Here is a 27,410-nt window from a genome sequence, read left to right as displayed (position 1 = left end):
TCTAATTGATTTTTTTTCAACAGGTAAATTTACCTGCTACTGCCACACATAACCGGACAATGTGACATCTTTTAGTATCTCTGCTTTGAGGTTTCTCCTTTCGCGCCGTTTTCGCTACACGTGACAAACTCTAACCGAAATTTTCGCGCCTTTTTTGATACCTCACTCCAAAATCAACTGAGGCGATTTACGATCTATCTCGTAACCATGGCAACCGCCTTGGCGTCAGTGATGTCATCCGCCGGCAGGAGGGGCTCAGTAGGTTTTGTGCAAGATAACAGCGTAGTCGTTTAACGATTAGTTCTGTTCGCGAGCTCGTCGAGTGCGAAGTCGTTTACCGCTAATAACGGGCAACCGGTGAGGCCTGTCCAAGTGCAAAGTGTTCCTCAAGCAGCTGCAGTTAATAAGGTGATTCATTTGGGTTTTTTTAAAAAGTAAAACCGGCGCTCGAAGTGGAAAATTAAATAAACCGGAATTGCGTCCTCCTAACTATCGCTAAGGGCAGTGTAATAATAATGACGAGTGTATAATATGTGAAGTAAAATAGCGTCAGTTGCGACTTTTTTACTATTAGATCAAATTTGGGTACCTACAAGTCGGTTATCCTGGATACAGCGGCAAACATATTTTGAAAATAGCCGATATACTGGATTATTTGTTAAGATAACCTAACCTAAACTAACAAATAATAATCCACTATATCGGCTTTTTTCAAAATGTGTTTGCCGCTGCATCCAGGATAAACGTACAGAAGCCAAATTTGTGACTACAGTATTCTCTCAGTAATCCGCCACCCCAAAAACCAGACAAGTGTCTGATTAGTGAAAGCGGCGGATTATAGTGCATACATACAAAATATAGTAAAAATTAAAACAGATAGGTATTTAGTAAAAATAGTTTTTTTTGAGAAATTTATACTGGCAAATAAGTTACGATTTTATTTATAATCAAAATCAAGTACCTACAGTCGAACTCGGTTATTACGATCTCGGACATAGCGAGATCTCGGATGTAATGAGGAAACATTCGTTGACATTTTGGTTTATGATTTTCTCTGAGCAACTTACATGTTATACCAAGCTAAAATACTGTTATTGGGATCGTTAAAAAATATTTTGACCCTAAGCAATAAAATCCGATCGGACAGGATGCCGCCGGGGTCGGATAACGTTTATGACACTAGTTAAGTGTCTAACTATCTACCTAATTGGTGTTTTCGCCAACAATAATAAAAAAGTATCCACGCATATGGATGAAAAATCCAAGGTTTGTGAAGTCCGTAGACCTACCAGCGTTCATTACAATAAACAACTTATTTTGCCATGCTTGTTTCGGGGATTTTTACGATGGTTTTCAGATTTTTTATTTTCGACTTTTTGTGTAATGTGACCGCTCATTTAAAAATACCTATTCTATGATATAACGAGTAACGCTTATAACGAGCAAATTCAGTCGGTCCCATCTTCCTCGTAATAACCAAGTTCGACTGTATTTACTAAATTATACATATTTATAAACTAAGTTTATAAACTAAATATTAAACAGTAAATCACTTGACACAAACAGTTGTTTTAGTGAAGCAGATATTCTTGAATGACTTAGAATTCCTGGCTTTCCTTATGACCAAAAGCTTCAGTTTGTGTGCTCCGGTAGCATTGGAGCACGGCATAATTGTGATGCGGTCCTTGAGCACTTTCCTCCCTGGTACATTACTTTCTTCGCGATGAACGTACGTCTTACGAAAGAGAAAGTTTCCAAAATAAACCCGAATAACTTTCCAATATAACCGAATTTGACAATTGAATACCTGAGAATTATAGAGCTTGGTTTTGTGCCTTCAACTAGTAAAAATATCGACGGATTATAGTAGTTATTGAATAATCGAGCGGCGGATTACTGATAGTGTACTGTATATCACTTAGCTAATCGACCCACCATCTCGGGTCCCCACGTTAGGGCCCTGTCAGTCTTCAACATAAATCCTTCACATTGAGGAATGCGTTAGCACCTGTAGCACACAAATATCGCGAATTAAAGTATTTTTTTGACCAATATTTTTATTCTATTTAACAGGATTAGAAACAAGGAATGGACCATCCAGCGTTCGCCAGTGCCGGTCAGAAAGAGGGGCTTGAGGAATGGAGAATAGAGGTAAGTCTTCCGTTGAATAATGTTTGGGAAACACTGCTACGATTTGTTTTGTTCACTATCAGTTCTTCAGATCTGCCTACTTTTTCTATAATAATTTTAATATCAGGGTTCGAAATTGATCGGACGTTCGTGAAATCCCCGAGATATCGCTCCGCTAAATATTGCGTTCCGGTTCGTGAATTATTTAAAAATAATGATTGAATTCATTTACTATAATATTCGGAATAGTCGGAATCATGTTAAAAATATAATATATTATGTCGTGTCGTAGATTTCTCCTGCGGCGCTGACAATATTTATGTTATTATCATTAATTTTGCATGCCATAAGTTTAAAGGCAGTAAAGTTATTCTATTAGATCGTCTGAGGTAGATATTATATAGGTACATAACGAAAAAATCTAACACATTTATTTTTATATAGAATTACCGGTTAGGTACATGTAAATTGTACGTAATACAAATTTTCACCGTAGCACAGTTCGCCGTAAGCTTTCTTATCGGAAGGAGCTGATGATCGTATACTATATGGTCTCCAATTTTATTAGATTCAATTTTCATAGTCGATTTTGGAAAAAATCATGAATAATTCAAGAATGAAAGCGTAACCTAACCTAACAAATAATCCAGCATAATATCGGCTATTTTCAAAATTTGTTTGCCGCTGGCTTCCTGTAAACCGACAAGAACCGTGTTTTATTTAGACATTTATTAATTTTATCTCAGTACTATCTATACGACCCAAAAAGGTTGGACGGTCTTTAGTATACGACCATTTTTCCGATACAACATTTCACACGCATGTACAAATTTCCAGACACGAAAATTGCTTGCGTAAACACTGTCGAACTCGGTTATTACGAGGAAGATAGGACTGACTGAATTTGCTCGTTATATCTTTATATAACATTTTTCGCGCCACATTCTATTAAGCATAGAACATAAAAAATCTGAAAACAATCGTAAAAATCCCCGAAACACGCATAGCATTCATAAACTACAAAAGAAGTTGTTTATTGTGATGAAATGCTGACTCGCCGGCGCTGGTAGGTACTGACTTCAAAAAGCTTGGATTTTTTACATGCAATTTCAACCATATGCGTGGATAGTTTTTCAATGTTGTCGGCGAAAATATCAATCAGGTACTTAGACACTTAACTAATGTCATAAACGTAATCCGCCTGGTCAGATTTTATTGCTCATGCATCAGTTACATTGAGCTACTTTACGAGCTGTTTGTTGGCGAATTTAAAAGTGGGCGATTCAGCTACTGCGATTGTGATGATGACACACAAAACTTTCCATTCGCTGAGAAGCCAACAAGCTAGAGACTATTTTGACAGAACGTAGTTCTTTTTTTACCGGGAGGTTGCTACTACGCTCTACTGCGCAGACGCAGTAGGCCCACACGCCGGCGTGTAGCGTTTAAAGTTGACCGGCTTTCAAATTTTCTCGGTAGATTGTTTACAATCTGCTTGTTAGCTTGTTTGATGATGACACTGGGCGACTTGGGCAGATTGTAAATTCGCCAACAAGCAGGTCAATGTACTTGACGCATTAGGGTCGAAAATTTTGTTTCTAAACGATCGACTCATTAACAATTTTGCTCGGTATACCCGAGAGGTAGTTATAAAAGTGAATAGATTTATGGAGAAAATCATAAACTAAAATGTCAACGAATGTTTCCTCATTATATCCGAGATCTCGCTATTTCCGTGGTCGTAATAACCAAGTTCGACTGTTATATGTTGATGTTTTTGGGAAATTATCAAGTGCTCTAGTTCGTAGAATTTTTCATATCGAGCACTGTAATACCTAATTAGTATACTGCCTGATTAATACGAGCGTATTCATGTTTTTTTATTTCGTTCTCCCGCATAAAAAACTTGTTTCTGTGTTAAATTGATTTCGCGACCTTGTAAAGTATGAAGATAATAACAACGGTTAGGTACTTTTCACTGAATACAATAGGTAGGTACTTACCTTGAATCTAGCTCGTATTTACATTATCATTCTTCTTCTTTTAATGCTGTTTTTTATTGAAGCCTGACAAAATTGGAGTACACCTTCCAACCAGTGACAGTTAACCGCATAGAGTTTGCAAGGTCAACATCTTTCTTTTCTTTTCTAAATCTTATCTAAGTTTATTGACTAGTCTCAAAACCTCCTAACTTTGTTTATGCAATAGGTAATTAAACTTTGTGTCATAATATTAAATATATTTTATAATAACTTATATTAGCGAGATCTCGGATATAACGAGGAAACATTCGTTGACATTTTAGTTTATGATTTTCTCCATACGTTTACTTACTTTTATAACGAGCTACTCATCGGGTAGGTACCTATACCGAGATAAAATATCGTCAATTTTTTTTTAAACTGAATGTGTCGATCGTTTAAAAACATTTCGACCCTAAGCAATAAAATCCGACCGGACAGGGTGCCGGTCTAAAAAGATAGTGATTAGGCGATGCGCGGATTGCAGGTCGCGGGTGCAAATGACGCGAACCGAACGAAATGTGATTTGTCATAATAATTCAACATGCAGCCTTTTTATGTTATGTTTATTATTATATTCGTAATAATAATAGTATATTCATTGACATCTTTTCTTTTTCAAGTACATGCGGAACGTTTTTAAGTCATCTTTACACGATTTAAGAATATATTCAGACGACTCCATCACAAAAGAAATTGACGTGCGAACAGGGGCCTTATGTTAGAACTTACGAGTTGTAGTCGCCCGGTGGACATGACGTCATATGACATCATTGTGACGTACTACCGGAGTGATAATAGCATTCGAGAAAATAACGCTAGTCAAAATAAATGCTGGCGTTATTCATTGTCCCCTTACACAAATAGGTGTTTCAGCGTAATAATATCTATGGTGAGCAGTGTGTGTTGGGCGGCTTGCCTCGAGCGTGTATTGGCAGACGTCACAATTACGTCATGTCGTCGGGTGACTTGATATCACTAGTTAGAACATAGGGCTGCAGGTCAACTATTCCTCTCCGAATGGCAACGCGCCTCAACGCGGCCGAAATTTCATTCCACATAGAGTTGAAAATTATTTGCTCTTTCACTTATGTACGCTCTTTACATATTTTTCCGATATTCAAAATTATAGTATTTTGGGCGTATGTCACGTTGTGGATACGTACCTATACGTAATTTGAGAGTAGGTAAATTCTCACCGATAGAAGAGGAGGCAAGAGCGATTCTCTTTCACACAAACCCCCACCCTGCGGCCGGAGCTGATACCTACTTGTACTTTGGCGGACAGGAGGGTTGTACCTTTATCGATCTCGTTCACTTTTACCCTGACTTCTCAACTGGATGGATCTTTCAACTTAACCTACTTTTTGTACATGGCCGGACGGACGCCGGCCACATAAAAATCAGTTTTTCTTTCACTTTATTGAACTTTTATTAACATTAATTTCTAAAATTCAGTGTCTACAATTTGAAGGGATGCAGAGCAGATGAGTACCCTATTATTTTTATTTATAATGTTTTTTTGTAGAATAGCATGTCTTCGCATAAAAAAGATCACCGAGTCTCCTTAATTTCAATTGTTATACTTGTCAAAATAAATTTAATGTTTTTTTTGCCTATAATAAACAACTATTGTTATCTCTAAATCTAGTGTTTTCTTTATTTACATGGTATTTAATTATGTACACACTTAGACAGCACTTGGCGCCCTTTTTATCAATTCAATTTTATCACACACTTATAAGTCTCTTTTATACGTAGTTCTCTTAGTCTATTTAAATTCCTTTTTTTATTATATTCTATAGATGCTAGTTCTCTGATAATCGCATACATTTGTCAGCGCGATCTCATGGCCCTGAATAATTCAATTATCCGATTTTACTATTTACGCTTAAATCTAATCATGCTCTACCTTTAACTTGCAATTTCTACAATTTATATTTTTATTCACACATTCTCTCCTCTATTTTATTCAATATTTATTATCAATTTTATATCGCATATTACACGTACTATACCTGTTTTATATCATACCTACATAGTACGCGAACCAAAATTATAGTACAAATACTATACTTATAGTACGGATGGCAACACTGTCGAGTATTGACGACGGATGACACGAATTGAAATGTTGAAAAAACTACAAAAAAAAAACTGTAGCAGTGATGACAACTATACTATAATTATAGTATTAGTGCTATAATGTACCGCGTACTATGTACGATATAAGTCTGAAAATACTACAATTTTGAATTTACAGGGGGAAAGTTAGCAATAGATGAAAAATGGGATCAAACATGTTTGGGAGAGCTAAAAAATCCCTCGTTAATTAGGTATTTTACACAGTGACGTCCCTATACAAAATGCCGCGCCTAGGCAGTGCTAAAATGCCACTCCATTTTTTAAACAGCATTTTTTGTCATTCTTTCATGACTCTAATATCTAAGAAATATGTTGTATGGATACATTACAAACAAAAAATATAAGTAGGTACCACTAAAACATACATAATTAAATTTAACCAAAAAATATAATATAAGTTAGACATTAGAGGTCTTGTTTGGTTGATATTTCTGACAAATTTGGTTTGTACCATTCAGCAATACACAGATTTATAATTTTCAGAGCATTTTTACTATGCTATTATGTACCTACAATGCGTAAAAAAAATAATTTTAGCTATTTCTATATACACCAAAATAATTCTCCTCGATTTGCCGCCCTTCGAGTAACTGCCGCCCCAAGCGATGCTCAATCTCGAGAGTGGAGAACTACAAGGTTCTAAGTGTTTGTCCTTGGAGAAACAAAAGTAACAATGAGGCAGCTTAGAATACTACTTCATTGTTGGGTTTGTTTTTTCAAGGACGAACACTTAGAACCTTGTAGTATTAGACTCGCGATCTGCCTACCCCCACGGGACGTCACTCCGTATGCGTGTGAAACAATATAATAATACGTTTTTTTGTTTCAGAATCTGGAACCGGTGCCAGTTTCAAAAGCAGAGTATGGAAAATTCTACACCGGAGATTCCTACATCATCTTGAATGTAAGTTATTACCTATTTACTATGACCAATTCTCTGAATGCTAATGTGACAATTTAGCGTGGTCGATTTGACATCGCCATTTTGGCGTGGTCGATTTTATTAACCATTCAAATCAAGCGTCAACACGATCGAGTTGGTAGCTGAATCGTTCCTTGTGATTGCTATTTAAAGATAACAATTGCTCACAAAGATTGTCAAATCTGGCTATTTCTACAAAGTTAAGTAATTAGACCTTATTTATATTTTTGACTTTTTAGACCGTGGGTGTGAAGAACCATTTTTTGCACAATCTTCACTTCTGGCTGGGTAAGGAGACATCCCAAGACGAGAGCTGTGCGGCTGCTCTTTTGGCTGTTGCTCTCGATGACCATTTGGGAGGTGGTCCCGTTCAGTACAGAGAGGTCCAAGGTCACGAATCGAAACTCTTCTTGGAATATTACAAATCCGGTGAGTACGTACTAGTCATGGGAACGAGTCACTCAGTAGTGACTCGGAGACTTTCGTTCAATTAGAGATAATACTTTGTTCTGACTGTTATTTTAAGTCTTTAGGTATTTGAGTCACAACATACTACTAGGCCTAATGACAATAGTGTAGTTAGTTAGTAATAATCAATGACATATTAAATGGACAACTCACTTCATATCGGCGCGCACGAGAAATTGTGCATGAAAGTCATTCACAGATGTATAGGTAGACGTCACGTGACCATATGACGTATCCATTTCCATTATGCGATACAAGCTTCGAGAATTTATAGTAATATAACCTTTATTGTAATGGCGTATTAGTGTCATTGCGTTAGAAACAGATTCTCCGTTACTTACGACTTCTCGGAGATTAGACGCAAGTGAGCCCAGCGCATCACAGGCGTCTGTCCAATGGTTTCTGTCATTCAATTGCATTGAATAAAGATTCATCAATATCTTAAAATGGCATTTTATCAATAATAAATGATACTAACACATAAAAAATGATATCCCATCTTTCTTGGAGTGTTTAGTAGATTTTTTTACAATTTTTAACTAGGCACATTGGCATTTTGGAACACAATAATAACGGCGGAGTCGAAACCTGACAGTCAGATTTTGTATGGGCAGACCCAGCGGTGTCGCCAGACCGCTTGCAAGCAGAATGTTCATTTGAGCGTAGGATACCGATATTAAAATATGAATTTCGCCATCCGGCAGACCCGACACAAAGTGATTGTCATTTTATTTTCCAGATGCTTCGTCCATATTAATGTCATTGGTAATAATACAAATAATGAAAATATCATAAATGCCCAGGCTTTGAGAAAAACATATAAGTAATGTATTGTGACCTCACATTGAATCGAATACACAGCCCCCTGAAAAAAAGCCAGCGCCTTATACCCTGGACTATCGCACCCTTTTTGGTATAATTTAGTTATGACCATTTCGAGGTGCCCTTTTAAATTTTCTGACGAATCGATTGCAACGTCAGCATCAAAGAAAATCGCTACTGCATACTATCGCCTCGTCGATGAAGAATTCTTGCTAGAATGGTAGAATTAAAATTGATGTAAGACTTCGAAAGATGCTATTATCGCCTACAGTAAAGCCAGTGAAGTCCCTAGATAATATGCCGCCACTAGGCAGCGCCAAAATGCCGCCTCATTTTTTATACTTACATCATCCTTTCGAGAGTCCAATATCTAAGAAATGTGTTGTATGGACACATTAGTAACAAAATATCAGACTAATTATTCGCAAATCTACACGTGTCATTTCTGATCACCAAGGACGCCGAAGGGTAACGGAAGTAAACTAGATATCTCAAACCCAACAAAACCAGTGAGTTGAATTTTTTAATGGAAAGATATTTTCGTTATTACTAAGTTTGGGTAGCTATTTCTATATATTTCCAATGATTTTCCTCGATTTGCCGCCCTTCGAGTAACTACCGCCCCCAAGCGATGCTTAATCTGACTACCCCCACGGGATGTCACTGGGTAAAGCGTCACTGTCACAATACAAGTGTTGGGCAGGACCTGAGTTCCCTGGGCAGCACGTATCTATTAATGCTACAGCTGGAAATTTAAAACATTCCGCATTGAGTTGAATGTGGCTTCAGCCATTTCTATTCAGATAACTGTCTTTGTGAATTTTGGCAATCCTTGTGATACGCACCCCTAACTGTTTGAAGCTGTATTAATCTTTAGGTATGATTTGAGGCAGTGGCGAGGGGTGGAGGTAGGCTGTTAAGATTCAACATGAATAGTAGACGTTAAACTTTATCAATCATACTTTTTTGTTTTCAGTGAACTAAGAATGCAATAATTTGAAAATGATACTGGTTAGTTTTTAAAATTTAATTAAACCATACCTCAACCAAACCATAATAGTTTACGTATGCTATATATCCGACAAAAATTGTGCACACTTTGTCAGTCATACTTATTTGTTTTCGTTGAGTTAAGAATACAAATTTCAGAAAGATAGTGTTGGTTAGTTTTTTAAAATTCATTAAGCCCTGCCTTAACTAAACCATAATGCATAGATAAAAAATATTCTTCTATCTATAATTAGGTATCTAAAATTATTTATGATTTAATAGCATAATTTTAGATATTTTATAGATAAATGATTATTTTTTGAATATTATCTACTATGGGCTTAGATTAGGCAGGGTTTAATTGAATTTTAAAAACTAACAAACACTATCATTGTAGTCTTATAATATTTTTAAACAAATAAGTACAACTGATAAAGTTTACTGTGCACTATTTATGTCAGATCTTAACAGCCTGCCTCCACCCTTCGCCACTAATGTGATGACACTTTTAAAATACCTTTTTTTTCACCGAAATTCCATCCAAGCAACATTTCTCGGCGATGAAGAAGGATTATAAATTATATAATAATAATCGTTGTTCTTGTATTTTTAGGAATCCGGTATTTAGACGGTGGACATGCGAGTGGATTCAACCACGTGACGACCAACGGTGGTGGACAGAAGTGCATGTTCCAGGTTAAGGGAAAGAAAAATGTTCGTGTCAAACAGGTATGGAAACAAAAATCAGTTTATTTAGTGATACATAGGGCCATCCAAAAAGAATTAATAATTTTCTTTCTATACCAAGAGACATTACGAAGATGGACACCATAAAGTGACTGGGTAGCATACTGATACCAGATGAAAGTCTCCCACAGGAGACTACCTCAAAGGGCGGACCGAACCATCAACTTTCCCAGAACACCACAGCCTACGTCCACTCTTCGCGGTTATCGCAACCCTCGGCCGAGCGAAGCCCGCCTCAACCGGAAATTCAAATTCGTTAGAATCCCGCCAAAACAGACGCGGCCTACCGACAGCGCCGCCACCGGTCAATTTGTCGGTAAAACAGGGAGGTTCGCGACCGAGAGCGGGATGACGCCGAATCTGACGGTTGAACACGCGCGAAAAGTCTTGTTCGATTGGCCGCCGGACAGCGAGCATCATCTCTGCTCGCCTCGGACGCGAAGCCAAGATACATATCCCGCCAAAAGGACCGCGTCGGCAGACTTCTTAAGCATCTCCAGGAAATAAAGGACCACATCGGCAGCACGCCAAGCCGCAAGCCCCGATCCTATCTCCCATCGGACAGCGAGCATCGCCTCGGATGCCAAGCATCAGCAGCTAGGACGCAAAGAAGCCACGCTTGCAGCCCGCCAATTACCGACCGACCGCCATGACAATAACATGTAACGACTTACAATAAACCAGCCTTGACCAAATACCCCGTGCGTTTCTGTCTCCCACCCCCGCTTTGACCTTGACGTTATCACGGCCTGCTATCTCTGCTTCACACGCGGAAGGCCGGTGATAATACGTTTATTGAGAAATTAATATAAAAAATGCACATGGTTTTTTGAAGTTAACCTTCTTTTGGAGCGTTTGGGAAATCAGATCAGAGTGTATTTTTGGCGTGTGACATGTAACACATAATTTATTTTTTCACATGAAAAAAAACACTCGGTTGGATTTGAACCACCGATTGTTCGGTTATCAGCCGAACGCACTAACTTTACGCCACAGTATGATACTGCAATCGTGACGATTATACAGTATAATATTATAGTTTAGAATTGTTCCGTTGCCTAGTCAGTGAATTTATTATTGTCGGCCATTTGCAATTCCTTACGTAAACAAACGATTAAACGTCAGACTGACAGTTGGTACTTAAAAAATAAAAACAACGAGAAACCATTATATAATTTAGTATTATAAGTTAAAGTGTATAGAAATAAACCAACGGCGTTCCAATAAGAGGTCCTTTTTTTTGAGTGTGTAATTTATTTTCAATGTGTATTTGATTTACTGTACAGACCCAAAAGATTTAGCGAATTTTTTGAATGGCCCCTCCGCACAGCATGGCTTTCAAAAGGGCCCAACGTTCGTTAAGCTATGTTATATGCCCGTATAACTGGTGTTGAGACGCATGTCCATAAATTTGTACATATCACAGTGCTTCATGAGATGCTGAATTGGAAATAGACGGCCATATAATATTGAGATTAAATTCATGTCTGAATAGAGAACAAAACTATGATTTCCTCTTTATATAACCCAATTTCCTTCGGTGATATGCATAATCTTGTTTCCTGTTGTAGGTTGCGCCAGATGTATCTTCAATGAATAACGGAGACTGCTTTATCTTGGACGTTGAAAACACAATCTACGTCTACGTTGGCCCCAAAGCCCAAGGTGCTGAAAAGATGAAGGCCATTTCAGCCGCCAATCAAATCAGGGACCAGGATCATGGTGGACGATCTAAGGTGGACATTATTGGTTAGTCAAAACATTAAAATTTTGTCAGTGTTTGTAAGGTAGACCGTGGTAGGTAACTCAAAAAAATCCTAAGACAGGACGAGGATTTATTTAGAAGTCTTCGCCACTGATAGACACTGTAGATGTGGAGAATGGAGCAACCCTGAAAATACCCAATAAAGTACTTTGTAAAAATAGTATACAGGTAAATTATAATCCAAATGGGTAAAAACTATGATAATATTGGTATTTTTTCAATATTGTTTATCTACTCAATACATACTGGTTTATTTCAGATGAATTCTCCAGCATGACGGACTATGAGGATTTCTTCACCGCTTTAGGATCTGGTTCTAAAGATACCGTTCCGGACGAGAGTTCTGGAGTAGACGACCGGGTAAGGAATAGCCCCATAATAGTATATTAAAATTCCCACTCATTTCCTCGTCAGAGACTTTGGTGAGCAATATGCATGTTTTATAACTTGGGATAGTTTCTGTGCCGCTATCCCTCAAGTAAATCCAGGTATATCTGGGGAATACAATGTTTGTTTTGATATTCCCATCCAGCATGTCTACATGATAAGACAGCGCGGACGACACAAACAGACATTAACAATCCTAATAATTATGAACATTAAACAATGTGCATTCGATAATAACTTGTGGATGGACTTAGTTATAGGTGCAGGCCAGGTGTTTATCGATATAGGTATGGGGCAAAATTCAACTTCAATTTATTTATTTTTTAACATATTGTGGACATTACAAATTATAAGTTTAAGGCGTTCACAACATGACATTTAGAAACAAAGAAATATAAAACAGTATTACATAAAAAATAGAGATAGATCAGTAGATAAATTAGATAGGTACAAGGAAGTACACCGGATGAGTTAAGCAGACCCTATTTTAAGAATTAGTAAAACAACGCTTACCTAAACTCATTCTCACGTAGGTGGAATATATCAACACCCGAAGCAATTTCGTTGAACATAGTTATCAAATGTATTAAAATGGGGAGTATCTCATTGGTGAGGGCTGGAGGTAGGCTGTTGATACACCCCTGTTACAGGCGGGCTTCTCCCGGTGTAAAATAATCATTTAGTAGCTTAAGTCGAAACGTAACCCTGACCTCTAGAAACGGCTTCATAAAACATCTAATCTGATTCCTTGCTCAACCACGTAAGTATTTCTTTTTAATTTAAAAAGTAAAAATGATGATGGATGAAAGAGATAATTTTAAGACTAAATATAAGGATTTAAATATAATAAATTTTGCCGCGCATTGTGCGTGAAATCCTCGCGCGCCGGCGCCAGGGTCAGGCTCGTGATTCGCCGAATCAAAGATCACGCGATAAAATTTGGCCAATCACGAGAGTCCTTTTTTTTGCTGGATGGCGTCGGTACGAGGAATTTAAAAAGAAAGAAAAAAGGATGTTAGTAAGCGTCCCCTTTCCGATAGGTACGGACCTGACGACTACAACTGTAAAAATCCCAAATATAATTTGTAAAACTAAAAATATAAACAATATCACGTTACGAGCACGAAGGACTGTGTTTTATTTACACTCCAACCGAATAATTTCTTTTTTTGTGAATCCGGGGTTCGATGGACACCTGAGCTAGCCGCTGGAACCCCGGGGATCTCACTGTTAAGATTCAACATAAATAGTGCACACTCCTCCTTCGCCACTGGAGTGTCTGGATATGGGGAATGTATGTGGAATAGTGTAGTGTTCGGCTGAGTAAATGCGATATAAGCAACCTGCAAGATTTTCTTAACCTCGTCTCCTTAACCATTTTTTTGTCTGTAATTAATAAAACTCTTCACGTTTAAGGCTTTCGAGAAGTCTGATGAAGAAGCTGTTTCGCTGTACAAGATTACCGATGCGTCTGGCAAAATGGAAACCATCAAAGTCGCTCAGAAGCCTTTCAAGCAAGACCAACTGGATGAAAATGTAAGAACCAATGCAATAAAACTTAGAATGATTTAAAATATATTTTTTTATATACATGTAATTAAGTGAGTCTGTTTAAGATAATATAAACGAACCTAAATGTGCTTGCTCTCACACAAGCGGAATATATCGATCTGAAGCAATTTTATTAAAAATTCATTTCATCATGTAAATGTCAAAATTGTGTTGTTATGTCAAACACAAGACATGACATACTACAGGCGGTGACACTTGGAAGCTCGAAGTTAATTCGGATATTTTCGTACTTTCTCGTACGATATGATCGTCCCTAAAAAATAGAAATTGTTCCTATTTGGTTGCGACTCCAGGGAATGACTCGAGAGTGACTTTTCACGATCGGTGGATATCGGTGCAGACAATTGGCCTGAGAATCTGCCAACGTCATTTGAGTTTATTAGTATTTTCCACTTAAAGCATGCGCAAAACTACCCTGTGGTAAAACCAGAATTAAAAACTTTAAGTGAAGTATAAACATGGTCCCCATATCCTGAAGCGGGCCCCCAGGCTAGGATGTTTGGCGGGCCCCCCTACCTATCGCTAAGGGTAAAGTCAGTGTGACGCGGTGCAGTAGCGTTATCCAAATGGTGTATTTTTGGCGATTTTTTATATTTTTAATATGTACGAGTACATCTATTTCAATGATGGAGTTGTCGAGTATCGGCACACGGTAAAAAACTGCATCGTACAACCAAATAGTTTTAAATGGTAATATTTGCTGACCGTATGATAATTATTCATTTTCTTTTCGTAATTTCCATGTGCTTTTCTCTTCCTGGCACTTTGCATTAAAATAAACTCATTAAACTCAGTCAGAGCTCACTTTGAGCATAGCAACCTAAGTTTTGGGCATCTTCTTCCAGGATACTCCCAGTCCAATTGTTTCAGATGCTTCACATCACCAATTGTAGGGTCCTGCGATATGTTCGATTAAGACTGAGTGTGGTGCGGGACGGGTTTCGGTGGAGGCCGCTTAACTTCAATATTAGAGCAAATTTGTGATCTGTGTTTATCTCACTTATGTGGTTGGCTCACCACGCCGGGCCCTTCATGAGTCGGGGCCCCCAGGTTAGAGCCCTGTCAGCCCCCCCTTGAGATAAGCACATAGGTACCACAAATTTAGTCTTATATTTAAAAAAATTCGCCTGTGGCGCCATTTGACTAATGGAATTTTATTTTATAATTATTTTTAGTGTTTTTCCAACTAATAAAAATGACTATTTATCCAATATGGCGTAGGGTCGCATGTTACATGGCCATCAAAAAATGGGGTGGCGATCAGTGCTTCATAATATGATGCGGAGAGCCGACAATTCATGTGGATTTATCAAAAATTGCTAAAAATACACAGAACACTCAACATGAAAACCTGGAGTTCTGAATATTCACTGAATATTTTAGCGATATGTTGGGGGGGCGCTGGGGCCCGCTTCAGGATGTGGAGGCCATCGCCATGAGTATAGACGTAGGTTTACGGATTCGGTCATCGTAGACGATCACGTAGTGGTGACTTGGAAAATGGCGCAAGACAAAGAGAAATGGCGTGACCCTGTGCTTGACCTATGCTCCGACGCTGGAAAGTGTTAGGGAGACATAAGATAATTTCTGATTCGTTCGTTACAGGACTGCTTCATTCTGGACACTACCACCGGAGGGATATACGCTTGGGTCGGAAAAAAATGCACCAAAAATGTAAGTGAATCTCTCAATCAAAATTAATTGTAAATGCATTGATAATACAGTCGAACTTGGTTATTACGAGGAAGATGGGACCAACTGAATTTGCTCGTTATAAGCATCACTCGTTATATCAGAGAATAAGTATTTTTAAATGAGCGGTCACATAACACAAAAATACACAATTAGAATTTTTCCCCGAAACAAGCATGGCATACATAAACTACAAAAGAAGTTGTTTATTGTAATGAACGCTGGTTGGTACCTTCTGACTTCACAAAGCTTGGATTTTTTACATGCAATTTCAACCATATGCGTGGATACTTTTTCAAAGTTGTCGGCAAAAACACCAATTAGGTACTTAGACACTTAACTAGTGTCGTAAACTCAATCCGATCCCGGCGGCATCGGTCTAGTTAATTGCCCGTTCGGATTTTATTGCTTAGGGTCGAAAATGTTGTTTTTAAACGATCGACACATTAACAGTTTTGCTCAGTGTACCCGAGAAGTAGCTCGTTATAAAAGTGAATAAATGTTTGGAGAAAATCATAAATTAAAATGTCAACGAATGTTTCCTCATTAGTGATTGTAATAATCAAGTTTCACTGTATTTGAATTAAAAAAAAAAATTTAAACTAGAAAAATTATCAGGTGGCAGTGCCACCTGTCAACAATCTTGGATGTGGCTTAGATTTGCAACATAAATTATTTTGATTAAAAGTTTTGCCGAGCACGCCATCGATGAACTTGTTAATTTGTCAATTGGCGATGCTTAGCTGATGGTTCTTCCTTATCTGTTATATTTTCTATGTTTTGATTAATAATCGTTGATAATGTATTAAGATAACATAATAGTTTCTTATCTCAGCGGCACTTTGTTGATTTTGTAACACAATATGTACTTCCATTTATCCACTCCAAACACAAATCCAACACCAAATCACTTGAAATTTGAATCGAGCATATTCTTATAGAAATTGACATTTTCAGAGATACATAATATATCATTTTCAAAATTCCTATCCGATATAATATACTTACTTGTTTATACATTATCGTCAATCTGTCATAATTTAATGTAGTATGGACCTAATATTAGGTTAAGCAAGTGGTTGACATCCATTTCTCGTAAAAAGTAAATCTGTTAATACAAACCTCCACACTGTGGAGGCCCATATTTATGATCTTATTGTCATTATCAGTGGCGATCGGTGAGTTATTTTACTGGGAGTTCACTTTTTTTTAAAGTACCTATTGAGATACCCGGGGTTCCAGCGGCTAGCTCAGGTGTCCATCGAACCCCGGATTCACAAAAAAAAAAAAGTTAAACGATTAGAGTGTAAATAAAACACGGCCTTTCGTGCTCGTAACGTGGTCTTCTTATATTTTCTTAATTTTTAGTTTTACAAATTATATTTGGGATTTTTACAGTTGTAGTCGTCAAGTCCGTAGGATTTGAAAACCAGACGCTCACTACTTTCTTTCTCTTTTTCAAATTTCGCGTACCCACGCCGTCCAGCAAAAAAGACTCTCGTGATTGGCCAAATTTTATCGTGTGATGCTTTTGATTTGACGAATCACGAGGACCACCCCGGTGCAGGCGCGTGGAAATTTGAACGTTGCCGGCAAGCGCGGCAAAATTTATTATATATGAATACTTATATTTAGTCTTAAAATTATCTCTCTCATCCATCATCATTGATACTTTTTTAAGTCAAATTAAATTTATCTTAATTACACCTCCGCCCAGTATATGATTTTCACACACCGGACGAAGGCCTTTACTTATGAATAAGAAAAAATAAAATTACGTAGTTGAGCAGGAATCAGATTAGATGTTTTATGAAGCCGTTTCTTGAGGTCAGGGTTACGTTTCGACTTATGACTACTAAATGATTATTTTACACCGGGAGAAGCCCGCCTGTAACAGGGGTGTATCACTATGTTATTGTTCATTTGTATTAGAAATCCATTCTTCTGTTTTTCATTGACACAAATTCATTCTTTTTTGGATACTGAGCATATAATATATGCTCAGTATCCAAAAAAGAATGACCCTAGAACTGAACTATATTAAGTGCCATATCCAAAATTTCTCAGTAGAGCCATTTTAAGTTTAATGAAATATATTTTTTCTTCTGTATTAAAGTTTTGGCAAAAGTTTTATAGTTATTATTTTTTTTTGAGAAGACATTTGATTATTTTATATACTTATCACAGTCTATGTGAATATTTCAGTGTTTTAACTTAGTTATATAGAAAATAAACACTTAATACTATTTAGCTTTAAGAAAAAAATATTATGTTACTTTTAGTACTGCTTCAAATAGTATTATGTGCTATTAACATTCAGTGAAGGGATATATTATGTTGACTAAAGTACCTACACTCAATATTGATTTAAAAATGTATATTTATTAATAATATTACAAAAATAATGTATGTTTTAATAATAATCTCGAATAGTGGGATTGCAAAACTGGAAATTTATTAATATGATCTCGAACATTTTGTTTAATAAATTCTGGTATTTTTGTTGATGGCGGTTGCTTTCCTCTTTCATCGTGTTCAACATTTCCTCCAACAGACTTTTTAGATAGTGCAGTAGTAATAAATGTTTGTGACATATTTAAGGTATTTAAAAAAAATACTTAGCACACTTTAATAGACTGACCATCTAATTCAAAGTAGTATTGACGTGTATGATTTCTTTTATTGACCCTTTTATCATTTGTTATTTTCTTCCTTTTTATCGGTACGGACTTTACATTTAACGCAACAAATTGCCGTTTGTGGTCAATGTTTTTTCACTTTTCCAAAATGCCTTGTGAATTTCATTTCTATGATGAGCTGAAAAATGTATGGAACATTTAAGGCGACATTCTGTCTTGCAGGGTGCAAGAACTTTTTGTGCTGGGATAGTTTGTGTTTTCGTCGTACGTTCCTCTCCTGCTGCTACTTTTTGTTTTCTAATGTTATTTTTCCAATTTAATGAATTTCTCTTTTTTTTTTTTCCCTTTCTCACATTCAGTTGTGCTTCGTCCACGATATTAGTCAAATTTTGATTATCTGTATCTGAAATTTCCGAAATTGATACATCTGATTCAGAACCATTCTCGCTTTGATGGTAATCAGGATCGTCAGCTATACAATCTTCATCGATATGTGTAGATGTTTCATGTACAATATTAATGTTATCGCATTGGAGAAGATCTGAAGTCTCGGAAGCGAGAGTGGGTTGTATTGTTTCAACCGATGTTTCCAACACTTCATAGTAAACGATGTTACCACTCTGACCAAATGCATACAGATTATCATCACACACAATATCACTATGGCTTATTTCTTGATAACCAGCCACAGTTTTGTCGACATAAATCAAGTCATCTAGGGGTGCATTTATTTGCCTTTCAATTGATGAACTCCCTGCATCTAAAACGAAAATGACCCATTATCAATCTTAAAAAATAAAAATATGAATACTGTATTTTTGTTTCACGGATCTTTTGTCAAATCAAATTAATGGATTTAATACTATGACATTCGGCTAATACAAAATTAAACAATACTATTTCCAAACTCGAATAATCGAGCTACACTATTATCTTAAATATCAGCCAGGTTTAACATATAATTTAATAACATTGTTTGATTTCATAAAACTGATTATAAATTCCTACCTTTCGTTTCTGAATCATTGTTTGACAATGCGGTACCTAGTAGTTCATCACAGTCATCAATAATATTATTGGTTTGTATTTTCACTAAGTCCAGAATACGTTTACTTCTCTCCGACATAATTGTAATTAACTCTTTTTATTTGGAATAAATTTTTCAATGCAAAACTGTTTCAAACATTCGCACAAAGGAGTTAATACAACAAAAATGTGCGGTCGTCTGTCAAGTGTCAAACATTGTTCGTACTAACTCCACAAGATAACACTGTCTTAATACTGTTTAATTGTATTGGTTGTTTTGACTGAGTGGACTTAATATCAATAAATAACAAAACACCCACAACTAAAGAGTACTAAAAGACTTTAGTATTCTTTGATTCCAAAATCAAGGTACACTTAATATTCTTTAAAACGCAATATCTCAGGAAATAATTGATACAGGAGTTAATACTGTTTACCATGGGAAAGAAGAGGCAAAATCATGAAGTTTAGTGCAATAAAGTGACTTTTGAAAATTTTGGAGTTAATACAGTTCGGTTCTAGGGTACAGAATTATATAATGCCTTCAATCTTGGTTGCGTGATGGTGTTTCTGCTAAAATACTTGATCCGTTTGAGTGTGGAAAAACATTTTTCACTTTCCACTGATGTCATCGGAATAGTGCAAATAATTAAGTTTAATAGTAAAACCGTTTTTGTAAATGTCTCAATAAGATTTTTTTCTATTATAATGTTAAATAATGCTGAGGCAATATCAGCATTATAAAAAATATCCAAGCTGTAATATGTAATTATTAATTAACAATATTAATAATATGAATCCGCTTTCGGGAGGTTTTACTGGGCGTCTTACGAGAGGCCTGAGCGGCTCGCGCAACTCAGACGTATAAACCGTGTGTGAAAATGTTCGTAGACAAAGTCTTTTTTTGGTTATACGTTTATACGGTTCGAGTATGGAACGCGCCTTGGCGACATTGAGTGGCGCTCGAAGAAGTATTGCTATCTCTCGCTATCACCTACAGACGAATATTATTGCTGTCGCACTCATTCTCATTACAAGGCATGATTGCTTGTGCGATCGAGGAACTCGCTCCCGAATAGCATTGCATTTGGCAAAGCGAAACCACACGGACGATGCTAGCGCGACGCGTGAATTATTGTATATTATATTTAAAATAGCCGGTTAAAAACACATACTTATTACAATTTGTTTTTGTATATGAATTAATGACTACGGTAATAGATCAGAACACTTTTAATAAATGAAATACTTATTTTAAAAAAAAAATCTTTTCGCATAAATTGAGTGGGTAGGTGTTCACCGCTCCAGCGTTCTCAAAGGCGCATCGCCACTGGTCATTATCATAAGGAAAGAATCTGATGATATACTGTTACTGCACTGTAAGCATCTGTCAAACTATTATGAGAGTATCATTTGTTTTCTTTCGCGACCTAATTAAAATAAACAATTTCTTTATTCATATATTTTTTAAATTCAGAATTTGTATTGACGAGTTTGCGTGAGTTAAGCGTTCTATTTAATATCACCCTGCCTCGCTCTGTTTTATCCAATTTCATGTTTTCTCTCATGCGTTACAGATAACAAAACATGGCCGTCTAGATACATAACAAACTGCATTAAGTCCATGCATATTTTATCAAATTGCCTAAAGTCCAACCGAAAATTTATCAAAGCTATTAAAGTGAGACATCCCTGTTGCAGACGGGCTTCTCCCGGTGTAAAATAGTCATTCAGTAGTTATAAGCCAAAATGTAACCCTAACCTCTAGAAACGGCTTCATAAAACATTTAATCTGATTCCTTGCTCAACTACATAAATATTTTTATTCATAGGTAAAGGCCTTCGTCCGGTGTGTGAAAATCACATACTGGGCGGAGGTGTAATTAAGATAAATTTTAAAAGTGTAAATGATGATGGATGAAAGAGATAATTTTAAGACTAAATATAATATCGTCTCTGTTCTGGCAGAACACACTAACTGGAGAATACTAGTTTTGAGTAATTTGACTTTGAAGTTGTTAAAATGTTTGAAATGGTCTATCATGTGAGTTTATTAAGTAATCGTAAAAAGGATGACTTTAAAATAAAGACTGTTTATTTATTAAGAAGATTCCAGACGGTAAAGTTTGAAATAAGGAACACTTTGGTATAACTAACTCAATATGTCATTTTTTCGTATTAGTGTCTTCTGCCAGAACAGTGACGATATATAAATAAGTATTCAAAGATTGTAAATTTTGCTGCGCATTGCGCAACGCTAAAATCTTCGCGCGCCGGCGCCAGAGTTGACCTCGTGATTCGCCGAATCCAAAGATCATCCGATCAGATTTGGCCAATCGCGAGAGCCGTTTCGTAAGTCGGCGTGGGTTCGGAGGAATTTCGAAAAAAGGGAACCCCGAGAAAAAAGTGAGTGAGCGTCTTTTGTTAAAAATAGACGGACAGACTGTAACTGTAAAAAAAAACTCAAGGGATAAACTTGTAAAACTAAAGATAAAAAAATATAATACCAAGTAACGCACAAGAAAGACCTGGTTTTATTTAAATTCTCAAATTTAAAATATCTTTTTTTTGTGAATCCGGGGTTCTATGACACCTGAGCTAGCCACTGGAACCCTGGATATCTCAAAAGTCCACCTATATTTTATCTAAGTAAACTACTTAAGTCCAAAATAAAAACATTTTTTATAAATGTTGCACCGAAGGAATAGCTTCAGGACTTTGATACACCCCTGTTACAGGCGGGCTTCTCCCGGTGTAAAATAATCATTTAGTAGCTATAAGTCGAAACGTAACCCTGACCTCTAGAAACGGCTTCATAAAACATCTAATCTGATTCCTTGCTCAACCACGTAAGTATTTTTTATTCATAGGTAAAGGCCTTCGTCCGGTGTGTGAAAATCGCATATTGGGCGGAGGTGTAATTAAGATAAATTTAATTTAATTTAAAAAGTAAAAATGATGATGGATGGAAGAGATAATTTTAAGACTAAATATAAGGATTCAAAAATAATAAATTTTGCCGCACTTGCCGGCTACGTCGAAATATCTGCGCGCCTGCGCCGAGGTGGTCCTCGTGATTCGTCAAATCAAAATCATGCGATAAAATTTGGCCAATCACGAGAGTCCTTTTTGTAGAATGGCGTGGGTACGCGAAGTTTGAAAAAGAGAAAAAAAGTTAGTAAGCGTCCCTTTTCCAATAGGATAGGACCTGCGACTATAATCATAAAAACCCAGATAAATTTGTGAAACTAAAAATCATAAGAAAATATAAGACCACGTCACGAACACGAAAGACAAAGTTTTATTTATACTCCAACCGTTTTAATTTCTTTTTTTTGTGAATCCGGGGTTCGATGGACACCTGAGCTAGCCGCTGGAACCCCGGGTATCTCAACTTCCTTGCAGCCATCGTGGGCATTAGATTCAATTATCTTACAATATCTCACATGTTGCAACCATTGTTATTACAAGATATGATAAAACTACATTTTTCTCAGTTTGACATTCATTGGACTTTACGATGTTTGATATCAGTCAACACAATTCAAGACACATATTATATTAAAGGTGACAATCAATTGATTAATAATTTATTTTAATAATATTTTGTCGTCTTGTTCTTACAGGAGAGGTCTGCGGTAATGTCGAAGGCTTTAGAATTCATGAAAACGAAGAACTACCCGTCATGGGTAAGAAAAACTCCATATTTTTTTGCAAGCCTTAAACCTTATGTAAGCCAAACAATTTTTACGCAATTTGTAGGGACTGACAGGGCTTTTAGCCTGGGAGCCCGGTGTGACGGATCGACCGGATAAATAAGATAAACACACATCACAGATTTGCTCTAATTGTAAAAAAAGTCTTCATGGATATTATCATTTTAAAATATGTGGTGTGCTGAATACCCTCAATTTCACGTCGGATACAATTTGGACAAATTACTATAAAGCATCACACTGCATTTAACTTTGGTGATAGATAGAGGACCCGCTTCAGGATGTGGGGGTCATGCATAGGAGTGACGTGTGACAAAGAGACTGACTAAAATTCATTAAGCCGGAAGGCAAACGAAGGCCTGGTCAGCATCGTACTAGATGAAGGGATTGTGTTGAATTGCTTTTTAATTCTTTGGGAGTCGAAAACATGAGAGAAGTGGCTTTAGACATAGTTGGTTGAAGTCAGATGGCAGAGGAGGCCAGGATCCCATATAATTATTGAAATATTATGAGAAAGAAGAAGAAAAAATACTTTAAAATTAATTCATGAGTCCACTCCACTGGTGTGAAAATAGACATTTTTCAATGTCATATTGTTTTGATATAGGTAGAAGAATAATATATACTATTTATTTATAACTATACAGCTAATATGTCCAGTGTGAGAGCGGGCAGGTTCAATGATTTTTATTACAACGTTTTTCTAAGGTCTTATTCTTATTTGTCCGGTACAAATCTTGCAATCGATTTTTAACTAACTTCCCGACTAGCTAGACATTTGAAACTTTTAGAATATATTAGAACACGATGCACATGCATTTTTTTAATACTTTTAGCCATCTTTAAGTAGAATTGAATTCATTTTTAGTTAATTCAGTTTTGTATGAAAAGTTATTTCGATACCATTATTGGTTGCAAGGGGGTCCTAGCAACTAAATTATTAAATAATCCTACGTGCGTTACTATGGAAATCAATATGAAATGACATTTCATTATTCAGTATTTCTATCAAGTACAAATTTTTTTGATCGTTTAAGCTAGTCAAGTCAAATTTATATGATTCAACAGAAAATTTAAAAACGTTCTATATAAAAAGTTCTTTTTATCTTGTAATTATTAAATACCAGCTAGTTACTAATTTGTTTTTTGACATTTGTTTGATCCAATCCATGTGCCCAATAATGGTTTGGGTGAATATGTAGATATATAACATTATCTACTTTCTATTTATCATCAATTGTTTTCGATCTTCTTAGCCAGTCAGTCCAGTGTGAGAGCAAACCTATAGAAGCAATATATCAGTATTGAATTACTATTATTTTCTATGCAGGTCCATGTCACCAAGGTGCCCCAGGGAGCTGAACCGGGGTGTTTCAAGCAGCACTTCTCAACGTGGGAGTCCTAGGGGTGACTAACACCAAAGTGATCGGATATCTACCAGCGGTAAAGATTTTTTTATTATTGTATGGTTTCTTCTTCTTCTTCTAACCTAGATTAATGGCCGTTTTTGAAGCTGTGATCGATCCGACATCTAGACATTAAATAGATTTTGTTTTTTCAACATGTATTTGAGTCAGTGCAAAGAGTCGATAGGTTTGATGAGTGGTTAACATTTATTCCTCGTAAAGACAGTTTGTTATCATAACCTTCACACTGTGGAGACTCAGATGCTCCATCGAGGAGTGATATTGGTAATTTACCATTCATTAATAATTAATATTCGTTGAAATTAACTTGAAATCAGAGGTTTGGAGCGGATCCTTTTTTGGGTTGCTCCACTCCGGGACCTAATACTTGCTCCACTTCTGCTCCAGGGTCTGTTCCGCTCCGGGTAGACAGATTTAATAGGTATTATATGTATACACATGTTAAAAACATAAAAATATAAGTAGTTTTGTTATAAGGTTTATTATTCATCCTTTTAATTATGAATTCTATTAAACAAAACTCCGACAGCAAATCGTCTTTCATTGTCTGCCTCTTCTGTCAAAAAAAGTGAGGTTATTTATCACTCGGCAGTGTTGTAGTATTTCAAATAATTCCAGCGTTGCAAAGTGTCAAATACATATAATATTTTCATTGGATTTTACGACGAAAATTTAACAAGAAAAAAAAAACATCCGGAGCAGTGGAGCACTACAAATTTTCGGTGCTTCGACTGCACTCCTGCTCCGGGTAAAACCCTATTGCTCCACTGCCTGTGCTCCTGCTCCGGGCTCCACTCCAACGCTATGCGTTAAATACTTTTTTCAGAAATTAAATAGGTAATATGCTGTTGGTTTTGTGATGTCACATGTTCTACAACCCCATCATTCCTCCATCACAAATCATCACATTATATCTCTACGATCAAATTAGAAGAAGTAATTCAATGTCTTTATTATTTTCAGACGAGGAAATGTATTCATCAGACACCAAAAGTGGCGAACGCTCGCTTGAAGAAGTCCGCAAAACCCAACTCATGCCCGACAGAGGGGCTCGTCGTCGTATGGGGATATTTAAACCCTGTATGGGGAACATCGAATATTTAAAAAAAATACCGCTTATAAGTTGTGTAATGACGAATAGCTTAAGACTGTATATTTTATTAATCCTCTATCAGACCAACAAGATTAGAAACATAATGATGTAATTGAAAATTTTATATTAATTTTATCAGCATGACGTGATTGTATCGATTCAATAAAAATGATATACTAATTCAAAAATCAAATAAGATTTTTATTGAACCTGCAAGTTATATTGTATTTTGTTTTTATATAAGAAAAACACAGAGAAACTATAATTTTTAAGGTCAAAGCTGATTGTAACTATTTTAACTAAGTATGGTATTGGAAAAAGTGACAATAAATATTACAATTATGTCATGGTGACAAACGCATCTATTCTATACACAAGACTGTTATCGGCGGTTACCGAGGATTGTTTATCATATTTTTATATTGAGGTAATATTTATTGTTACAATTAGTTAGCTGTCAAAACTGTCTATCTCGCTCTAAAAGTTAACACAGCCAAGGTGCTGTTAAAACATAGCACTTTTTGTAATAATTACAACTAACTTATCGTAACAATTATAATACCTCAATAGACAAATATGATAAACTACCCTCGATAGTCGCCGATAGCAGCCTTGTGTATAGAATAGATGTTCTGATTCTTATAATTTAGAGCAAGGCATTTGTATCCACTCTAGATATTAGTCTAACGCTGTGATTCCTAACCTTTGTTTGGCGGAACCCTTGAGACATTTTTTTTATAATCTTGCCGGACCCCTACTTGGTTGACACACATTGAGGTCCACATAGACAAATATTCGACCATGAGCAAACTCAAAATGCCGCTTTGTACTATTTTAGTCTCAAATGCAGTGATGTCCCGTGGGGATAGGCAGGTCATGCGTTGCATAGAGGCGGCGGATGACGGAATGGATACAAATATTACAACTTTTGAGAGGAGTGGCAGTCTTTCACGAAACAGGTGATGCGTTCGCTTCATTAGAAAGTATCGACATTTTAGTTTATAAAATAATTGAAGCATAAAAAATCCTGACAACATAGGTCAAAATTTTCCCAATGGTGCCTCCAAACCTGTCAGTGCCACAGACCTCTTCTTTTTCTTTCATACACGCACCTTAGTTGGAGCATATGGACACCACGCGTCACCTCCAAGAATCCCTGTCACTCGCCAGTCTTCTTGTATAATTTGTATTTACGTATGTAAAAAAATCCCTGTTTGACAGTAGATTTAGTGAAAATGCTCTAATTCTCTATAGATGGTTTTTATGTCAATTATAGGTAAGCCCTTCCTAAAAAAAATCAGACAATTTAAAACTAAGAATGAAAGGGGATGGTGTTCCGAGTGTGCTTAAGGGTGCTCGTATCCAAATTCATTACAGTGGCGAAGGGTGGAGGTAGTCTGTTAAGGTCCGCCATAAATAGTGCACACTAAACTTTGTCAGTCATACGCATTTGTTTTCATTGAAATAAGACTACAAGTTTATTAGTAGTTTTTAAAATTCAATTAAACTATGTGTAAACCAAGCCACAATAGATAATAGTCAAAAAATATTCGTTTATCTATAAAATAAATCTAAAATTATGTAATTAAAAATACTTAAAAAAAATACCGCTTATAAGTTGTGTAATGACGAATAGCTTAAGACTGTATATTTTATTAATCCTCTATCAGACCAACAAGATTAGAAACATAATGATGTAATTGAAAATTTTATATTAATTTTATCAGCATGACGTGATTGTATCGATTCAATAAAAATGATATACTAATTCAAAAATCAAATAAGATTTTTATTGAACCTGCAAGTTATATTGTATTTTGTTTTTATATAAGAAAAACACAGAGAAAC

The 27,410-nt window shown here is 36.3% G+C and overlaps 1 protein-coding gene across 1 annotated transcript; it reads left to right on the top strand.

Moving 5' to 3' along the window:
• Positions 1–299: 299 nt before the first annotated feature.
• LOC147076644 (gelsolin-like) lies at positions 300–25,758 on the top strand. The gene is made up of 12 exons (XM_085940385.1): positions 300–408; positions 2,074–2,151; positions 7,126–7,200; positions 7,458–7,647; positions 10,112–10,227; positions 11,817–11,994; positions 12,270–12,370; positions 13,814–13,933; positions 15,575–15,643; positions 22,953–23,015; positions 24,373–24,485; positions 25,433–25,758. The coding sequence occupies exons 2-11, from the start codon at positions 2,089–2,091 to the stop codon at positions 24,445–24,447; spliced, it is 1,050 nt and encodes a 349-aa protein (XP_085796511.1). The 5' UTR covers positions 300–408; positions 2,074–2,088; the 3' UTR covers positions 24,448–24,485; positions 25,433–25,758.
• The last annotated feature ends 1,652 nt before the right edge of the window (positions 25,759–27,410 follow it).

The sequence above is a fragment of the Rhyacophila brunnea genome, unplaced genomic scaffold (genome assembly GCF_057557595.1).
Source record: "Rhyacophila brunnea isolate RB1 unplaced genomic scaffold, BYU_Rbru_1.0 scaffold_13, whole genome shotgun sequence".
Taxonomy (NCBI): Eukaryota; Metazoa; Arthropoda; class Insecta; order Trichoptera; family Rhyacophilidae; genus Rhyacophila; species Rhyacophila brunnea.
The sequence above is the reverse complement of the archived record's forward strand: the minus strand, read 5'-3'. Positions and strand labels throughout refer to the sequence as shown.